The following is an 8,454-nucleotide window of genomic DNA, read 5'->3' as shown; positions in this document are numbered from 1 at the left end:
AAGCCCGCTGCAGACGGTGTTATTTTACTTGCGGGATTGTTTGCAATTTAGTAAATTACTAGGAATCCTGAGTGCTGAGTGGTGCAATTATAGTAATTATACCACATGCTTAGACAATTATCTACCAAATTATTACATTTAATATTTTTAATATACATTAAGTATATTACACACACACACACACACACACACACACACACACACACACACACACACACACACACACACACACACACACACACACACACACACACGCACGCACGCACGCACGCACAAGCAAGACAAGATGTTGAAGAATCAAAATATGATGTTGAAGAATCAAAATATGATGTTAAGGAATCAAAATTCGATGTTGAAGAATCAAAATTTGATGTTGAGGAATTACAATTTGATGTTGAAGAATCAAAATTTGATGTTGAAGAATGTTTTAATAAAAGTAATGTAATTACTTGCTCCAACGTATAAAAGTATTTACGTGTTATTCGTCAACACTGCGAATTTTTCAATGTCACACCGACTTTGCACTAACCAGCACTAACACACGTACAAAAATCCTGTGATTGGTCATTATAAAAACATGTCGGATGTGCAGTACGGATCGGCGCGAACGTGAAACAAAAGATCGAGCGAGTGCCCCTACTGGTTATACTGTGCTCTGAACTAGTGCAGCCAGTTCAGTTAAAAAGAACAGACCCCAAGTTTTCTGATTGGCTGCGTTCAACAGGGAAAACTGCTGCGCATTGGCTGTGTTCTGCCGAAGTTAGCTAAGAATAAGCGCTTTATGCTGATTGGATAGATCTAGAAGAATAGCTCTATTTCAGCACAGATCTGAAAGTATAATCCAATGAACGCAAAGCGCTTAGCAGCGCTTAGCAAGCGCAAACTTCTGCTGGACACAGGCATTGAATGCAGCCATTAGTGGATGCTTCTCACAGATTCTAAGTAGGCGATGACCGTGTGTTTCCTGAACGCACTCGCTTTGTGAGTTTAGAAGAGAGAGCGTGTGTTTACGGTCTTCCGAGAGATAAACCGGTGTGCAAGAGTTTGTATATAATTATATAAATCGCATTATTTTATACATACATATCATATATTAAATAGGTTGAACGTTATAACGAATATTATTGTATATTTTTTAACGCGTTGTTTTACGTACTCTCTGGGGAAATTTGAATCGAGGAGTAATAAATATTTGTTGCCACATAATTGAATATAATAGAAATATATATGTATATAATAGAAATCACATTTTGTAGAGAAAGAAAACGTTTCTGCTGCTATTCCTTCGTTCAATTTATTATAGTTTAATTGACATTACTTATATTTGCGTGTGTTTATCTGTATTGTTAGAAAAAAAATGGCTCAACACATTGCACACGACATAAGCAAGAAACAGAGGACGAGTGATATAAAAATAGAAGGAAATGTTACATTTTTTCAAATGAATCTTCCACGAAACGTTCTGGATGGACTGATGTCTGCTGGCTTTCAAAAACCATCTCCTATCCAGTTGAAAGCCATTCCGTTAGGCCGCTGTGGATTTGGTATTGATCGTAGCTACATATGTAATATTAAAGAACGACCAAATGATATCTGTATATTAAAAGTGTTAATGGTTTCCAGATCTGATAGTACGTGCGAAGTCGGGAACTGGGAAAACCATAGTATTTGGTGTAATAGCTCTTGAGACTTTAGACATTTCAATAGAATCGCCTCAAGTTTTAATACTAGCACCTACAAGGGAAATTGCGATTCAAATAACTCACGTTATTCAGGCAATAGGTTCCAAGATAGAAGGTACAGTCTGAATTATTGCTGTGTGTGTACTTGGTAATAATTTACCATTGCGTCTTCGTCAATTACTTTTGCCATTTTAGGATTGAGAGTTGAATACTTCGTAGGAGGATTGTCGATAGAAGAGGACAAGAAAAAACTTAGCAAGTGCCACATAGCTGTTGGCGCACCTGGCAGAATGAAACATTTAGTCGAAAAGGGATTTCTCTGCGTTCCAAAGGTCCGGTTATTTGTTCTTGACGAGGCGGACAAATTAATGGAGATTAATTTTCAAAAGGACATCAAGTTAGTATTGAGTTTGAGGATTAAGGGTGAAATAAAAACTCATGTTCGTGCATGTACATATAAATCTAGATACATTTATGTATAATAGGCTTTAATCCATAGAGGAAAGTCTCCTATTATGAGATAGGATCTTAATATGGGATAGTGGGGTTTCTGTTAAATTAATAGGCATCATCAGTTGATTCCACCATGTTTTTTGCCCTCTTTTTGCCCTTGGAGCGAAATCTGTTTAGCGGAAAATTCATCGTTAGATTGTGTAATCGTTGCAGAAAAAGATTTGTAATTGAATTTGGGTGTTGGAAAACCTGCAATCTCATGATAGAGTTTCCTCTATTAACGTATATTGCAACGAATCAAATTTGCTATCAACAATTTGTCTTGCAAATTACTAAATTTAATATGCTTCGTTTACAGCTATATATTTTCTAAACTACCATCCAGCAAGCAGGTTATAGCCTTGAGTGCTACTTATCCTGGAGATTTGGAAACATTTCTGCAAACTTACATGTGCTCACCAGTGTTAACATCACCAAATATCGACGGACCAATTTTGATTGGAGTCAGACAGTTTATAGCTGTGGTGCCTGCACATCCCAATGCGATGAAACAGGTTTTTTTCCTTCATCCACAAGAATTGAGATTCCATTTCATTAACACATTCCGTATAATTTATCTGTTCATATTTTTAGGTGCAAACAAAAGTTGAGGAGCTGGTAAAAGTTTTTACCAAGATTTCATTTAAACAAGGCCTAGTTTTTTCAAATTATCAATCACGGTATGTAGTTATTGTTTAATTGTTGTTTAATCTCTAGTATTTTTAATTGGTTAAATTATTGCACTATTTTTGTTATTGTAGAGCTCAGTCAGTAAGCAATAAGATTAATTCATTGGGTTTCTCATCTTCGCATATTGCTGGAAATCAAGAGATGAAGAAAAGATTGGAAGCGATTGAAAACTTACGAAATTTAGAATGTAGAATAATGCTGACCACGGATCTAACTGCGAGGGGTATAGATATAGAAAATGTTAATATGGTCATAAACTTGGATGTACCTACCGATCCGTCGACGTATTTGCATAGAATTGGCAGAGCTGGTCGTTACGGATCTTCTGGCGTCTCCATCACAATTGTTTCCGAAAATGAGCTTTCATCGTTCAGAAAATTATTATCTTCGATTGGTGGACCGAATTTCTATTTGTTTAAGCTCAGTTCTGATTATACGGAAGATGTTTGGGCTGATGATACTTCAGTGTTTGAAAAATTTTATATGGAACCTGAACCAAGTGAACCAAGTCTTGAAAAGCCTCGAACCATTGATAAAGCAATTCTTGAATCTGAAAATGGTGCGCCTATAAAAATGCCTATGTTAGAACATGTATCACCTTCAGCGGCCAAAAGTACTGGTTCACCATTAGAAAATAATGAAAATGCTTCTGTTGTGAAACCCGAATCTGACAACGTTTCGTCTGAGAATATAACAAGCAGTGATACTTTTTCAATAGACAGTAATGACGCTCCTACAAGGGACGAATGTGAAGTTTCGCCGAAATACGTAGCGATGAATACGTTATCGTCAAAGAATAATGTTAAAAAAACTAAAAATAGCAAGAAGAAACGTAAAAAATGTAAATCGTCGAAAAACGAAAGATACCACGAGACTGTCACCAATGGTACATCTGTTAAACCAAGATCTAATTTAAATGAGAAGATAAAGATTAGTTCATTATTCCAATATTACGTCCAAGACGAAACTGATGCCGTAGTTAATACTTCTGAGGAATGTAACAAAATCTCTACTGCAGAATCTGAAGCTGACAATTCTAAAGAAAGTAAAATTGCAAACTTATTCAAATCGAGAAATGTACATACGTTTACACTTGATTCAGATGAATCTTCTCCTATGGAAGAATTGAATAAAAATGTCGTATTTAAAATAGCTCTATCAGATACGGAGGATTGCGTATTATCAGACGCCGAAGTTGAAAGGGTGATTCAATTTATGGAAGGTTCATTAATCGTAAAAGAAGAAAACGGTGCGTCAATTTCTGCGTCTAACTCTGAAAAAGAGAATGACAACGAAAACACGTTTATACAAATTTCTCAGGATACATCTTCTACAAAAGAGTACAATTTGGTGCACAGTTTGCCTCTAAATGAGTTAGATAACAGTGAGAACGATCACATACGGACAATAGTAAATAATTATTTGGTAACATATGCTACGGAAATTATTGAAAACGACAATAACATTTGTAACGACGAAGAATCTCTATCGAGAGTAGCTTCCAAGTGGAAGGAGCAACTCGACTTTGAAATCAATCTGTTAGATAGTACCTATAAAGGCATGACCGAGTCTGTTTATAAATTATTATACGCAGAATATTTTTCAACTCTCAAGACTTTCCTTAATATACAGAAACGGGCTTTCTTGTGTATTTTTCCACAAATTCGTAATGAAGAGGAGGTGCAGGACACCTACATATATTCAACATCTAATGCAGATAATAATTTGTTAGATATGTACAAAGAAATTGAAGATTTCAAGAGCCGTTTCTGTACACTAGGAACTAAATTTAACGCATTTTTCCCTTACCCTTATATAAACATTGACGAATATATGCCAAATTTAATGATGTCAAACTCTGATATTGAGGAATACCGCAAGGCATTACAATATTTCAGAACTTATGAAAATCCCTACAAAAAATTATTGGAAATAATAGATGATATGGCATGTTTAAGTGAAACCGAAATGAGTGACGTGATTCAGAAGATAAAAGAGCAAAATTTAGCATTTTCGGAAGTGAAGGTGCTTGTCAAGGAAGCAGCGGAAAGAAGTGCGAAAGATGATGAATCAACGGACGATGTACAACAGTCTAGAAATCTAGTTCTTTCAAAAAATGATAAATTGATGAAGTATAAACGAATGTTTGAGACGCCAGTACTTTCGCAAAATCTAAATGGCGACATTCAAAACCAGAAAATTTCTCAAGTGGAAGTTCCAGTAACGAATGTAACAAACGGAATAGATTCAAAGACAAACAAGGTGCAGGAAGTTTTTAATAAAGTTACTGTTGCTGATGGAGACAAGCGCGAAGCGCAAGATACGAAACACGGTGTTTCTTCTAATACAATCCCCAATCAAAGATACAAAATTACAGAAGTTGGACAAACAAATGAGGAAAGTGACGAAGAAACAGGCAGTACTTCAAGCGAGTCGTCATTTATATTATCTGAGAAAGATGCGCGCCTGCACACTGATAAAGTTGCTTCGAACGATCGAGAGGAAGTGCCACCCACCAGCAGCCGAAAGTCCAGCGGGAGGCACGTTCAGCCAAGTAAAGTTAAAAACGTGCAACCCAAGTATACGTCTGTACAAACAAATAACATCGTTTACAATACTTTCGATGAGTTTGTCAAACACGATAGACGCGCAGAGTCACTCAAACACGACCCAGAGAATAACGTAGACGTAGATAATTCATTTAACTCCGCGAGATATTCGACGGCATTAGATTCATGTAAAAATGCGAACGCAAAGGAAACTCGTCAACCTGTATCGAATCCAGTGCAAAGCTTTCCGTGGATATCAGGTTCTAATTTACACTATGATTTAGATCAGGAAGCGTGCTCAGCGAATCATACTTATCGCGATCAGTGGAGCGAGTGTGCACCTGCGTATTCCTATTCTTCCCACGTACGCGCTCAGTCACCGCGATTTAATCGCACGCCGCAGTACTTGGGACGGGAGACCAATAATTATCCTACAAATGTAAAAGAACATAGACCAGGCAATGATTTAGTAGACAATGTTGATTCATGTGAAGCGGATATTGAGAGATTCCTGTCGTCGTTGACACAGCAAACCGACCGGCTGCATCTTCAGATCTACAAATCGCAAATGTTCGAGAATTGGACGATGTACGATCAATAACCACGCGGAATTGGACTGATAAGCGGGATACAGAGTGCGCTTGATTTTGCGAGGGACATTCGCATAGATTCTGTACCGCGAGCGTATTGCCGGTTTTTCGGTTCCTTTCTCACGATGGGTTTATGATCGAGCGGCGGCGGCGGCGAGGAATGACATGTGAATCGATCGATAGCGAAAGGTCACGCATCGCCGATACTTAACACGCATCGGCGAGACGTGAACTGTGTGCCGGGGGTAACCTTTCCCTACCGATTCGACGCTACCTGCGGTTATGCAATTGGATTGATCTTTCGCGATCGGATCCTGTGTAGTCTTTCATCGAACGAATATTGTCGCTTGTCAGTAGTAGGGATATCTTATCGTGTACATCTTTTTGTAAAAATTTATGAGATCTACTGACGCGTATGTAAATATGCATACAGCTTTTATTTTGCAAAGGAAGTCGCGTGGAGCGATCAATAAGAAAGAACAATTGATTAGTTGGTTGTTTAAATGTTCCTGTACAAATAAATATTTAACAAATAAATTTTCTCATTTGTAAATGGTTTAAAATTATCTAAATGGCTAATTGGATATCTTATTTTTTTTACAGAGAGAGAGAGAGAGAGAGAGAGAGAGAGAAAAAGTGTATGTCTTGGATAAAATTATTAGGCACTCTCATAATCATTGAACTGTACTGGATCTAATACCAGGAAAGATTTTGATTGTTTAAGTTTTCAGTATAATCATTATAAGGGTGTTAAATAGTTGTGTATATATAGCATGTGGAGGCTGGAGAAATATCAATATATATGATAAATCACAAATAGATTTAATATCGCCAGTAATATGAAACCAATGATGTGTAGTTCTTCAAAAACGACCTACACTGGCCAATGTTTTTATTTAAAAAACAAACCACGTTTCGGCCCCGGCTTTGGACCCTTTTCAAGTAATCTTTTTACACAATTGTTATTGATCTCATATCGTTCGTTTGGCCAATATCGTTACGTTAATAAGATATTGGTCAAAAAATGACTGCGCTCCTTGGTTGAAGAGTGCAGAGTCAATCGAAGTTGCGTTGTTAATCGTACGACACGAGTAAAAATATCGAGAGACGTGTGTTAGACGAGATGTCGGATCGAACTCGGTGTGATAAATATTTGGTCTTACTTTTCGATAAAAATATCTGATTCGCACTCTAATAATTTCCATTTTTTTTCTCAAACAATGATAAAGACGAGCAAAATAAAATGCAGAGGTACATATGTATCAAATTTTCCTAAGAACAGAATCGTCGTCGGAAAAGGGTAACGTTTATCCCAACGTTAAATAACATGCCGAGATATTGGGCAGTGACTCGGCGTTAAACATTATCCGATCTGCCTGGATAAATTTTGTCAAATGATACTCTCGCCGGGACATTGGTTCGCCGGCTAGCCGGCTGTGTTAGAAGGATCAGGTTTCTAAGGCGTCCTCATCCTCGGGACCGGCGGTGGCGGGGAGGCCGGGGGTGAGGGGGAAGCCGGGCTAGAGCAAGAGAAAAAAGGGGCACCACCTTACGAAACTCGTCTCGTGAGAAATTCGGAGTAAACCCCTGTCCGGTGCCCTTGTCCCTTTTATTCGCGAAATGATCACGTTTGAGGTGCGCGCCTAAGAGTGAACTTCAGTCTGCGACCACGTGCTTCCGCGCGAAGCAGTGCGCCGCGTGCCCGCGACCCCCAGTGTCCGCGTGCGTCCCGTCGTTCGCGGCGTTAATTGGTAAATCGATCGTTTTTACGCGCGCGTCTCGTTGCCCGGTCGATCGTCGTTGGGCTATCTCGACAGTCTGCGAACAGGTCCGTGTGTTCGCCGCGCTCGCGAGCCATGTCGTACCCGCGCAAGTACTTCAAGAGGACGCCGGTCTACGTGGTGGAGGACCACGATGAGGTGGGTATATTCGAACCGTCGTTCTCGCGTTCGCTACGACGCAGGGCAGCCGCGTTGCTGCGCGCGACGCGCCGCTAGATGTCGCGGCGTTAGCGGCGTTAGCGGCGCTTTCGGCGCGCGCCACGAAATCGCCATTGTATGCGTGTATGCCGTACGAAATTTTAAATGAATATACACGCAGGGTGTTACGGATAAGGTGTTCATCCGCTCGTATATAGGGAGAGCGGGTTAAACTGAAAAGGAAAGTTATGTGTCATTTTATAAAAATCGCAATAGTTTTCGAGTGATAGATAAAAACATCTGGGCGAATGAACGCATGAGAAGCTACTGCTTCTGGACTTGCGATTGGTCAATTCTTATGTGCCTGACGGAATTGACCAATCGCAGTCGATTATTTTTACGACTACGACTCTGTGACTCGCATTGTAGACCACGCATAAAGCCTCCGCTACAATGATTCTCGGTTCTGTCTACAATGGTCGTAGTCGTAAGAATAATCGACTGCGATTGGTCAATTCAGTCAGACGCATAA

General features: G+C 39.2%; 2 protein-coding genes across 11 annotated transcripts in view; both read left to right on the top strand.

Annotated features, from left to right (window-relative positions):
- The first annotated feature begins 933 nt into the window (after positions 1–933).
- On the top strand, positions 934–6,556 carry LOC105560032. 2 transcript variants are annotated; one of them, XM_012008773.1, is made up of 7 exons: positions 934–1,032; positions 1,351–1,544; positions 1,624–1,797; positions 1,878–2,079; positions 2,494–2,689; positions 2,769–2,854; positions 2,936–6,556. In XM_012008773.1, the coding sequence occupies exons 2-7, from the start codon at positions 1,358–1,360 to the stop codon at positions 6,012–6,014; spliced, it is 3,924 nt and encodes a 1,307-aa protein (XP_011864163.1). In that variant the 5' UTR covers positions 934–1,032; positions 1,351–1,357; the 3' UTR covers positions 6,015–6,556. The 2 variants fall into 2 exon arrangements, with proteins under 2 accessions (XP_011864163.1, XP_011864164.1); XM_012008774.1 differs by having other exon boundaries at positions 934–1,042.
- Positions 6,557–7,570: 1,014 nt separating this feature from the next.
- Positions 7,571–8,454, top strand: part of LOC105560031 (UPF0489 protein C5orf22 homolog) — a 223,042-nt gene continuing 222,158 nt past the window's right edge. For 4 of the 9 annotated variants that reach the window (XR_001008790.1, XM_012008772.1, XM_012008770.1 and 1 more), the window contains exon 1: positions 7,576–7,922. Coding sequence is in view for 8 of the 9 variants with exons in the window: in XM_012008772.1 (XP_011864162.1) it covers positions 7,860–7,922 (63 nt within the window). In the remaining variant the exon portion in view is untranslated. Of the gene's footprint in view, positions 7,923–8,454 lie in introns of all 9 variants that reach the window. The other 5 variants (XM_012008767.1, XM_012008768.1, XM_012008765.1 and 2 more) reach the window with 4 other exon arrangements.

Source organism: Vollenhovia emeryi, unplaced genomic scaffold (genome assembly GCF_000949405.1).
Source record: "Vollenhovia emeryi isolate VEMERY1.0 unplaced genomic scaffold, V.emery_V1.0 DF939244.1, whole genome shotgun sequence".
Classification (NCBI taxonomy): domain Eukaryota; kingdom Metazoa; phylum Arthropoda; class Insecta; order Hymenoptera; family Formicidae; genus Vollenhovia; species Vollenhovia emeryi.
The sequence above is the reverse complement of the archived record's forward strand: the minus strand, read 5'-3'. Positions and strand labels throughout refer to the sequence as shown.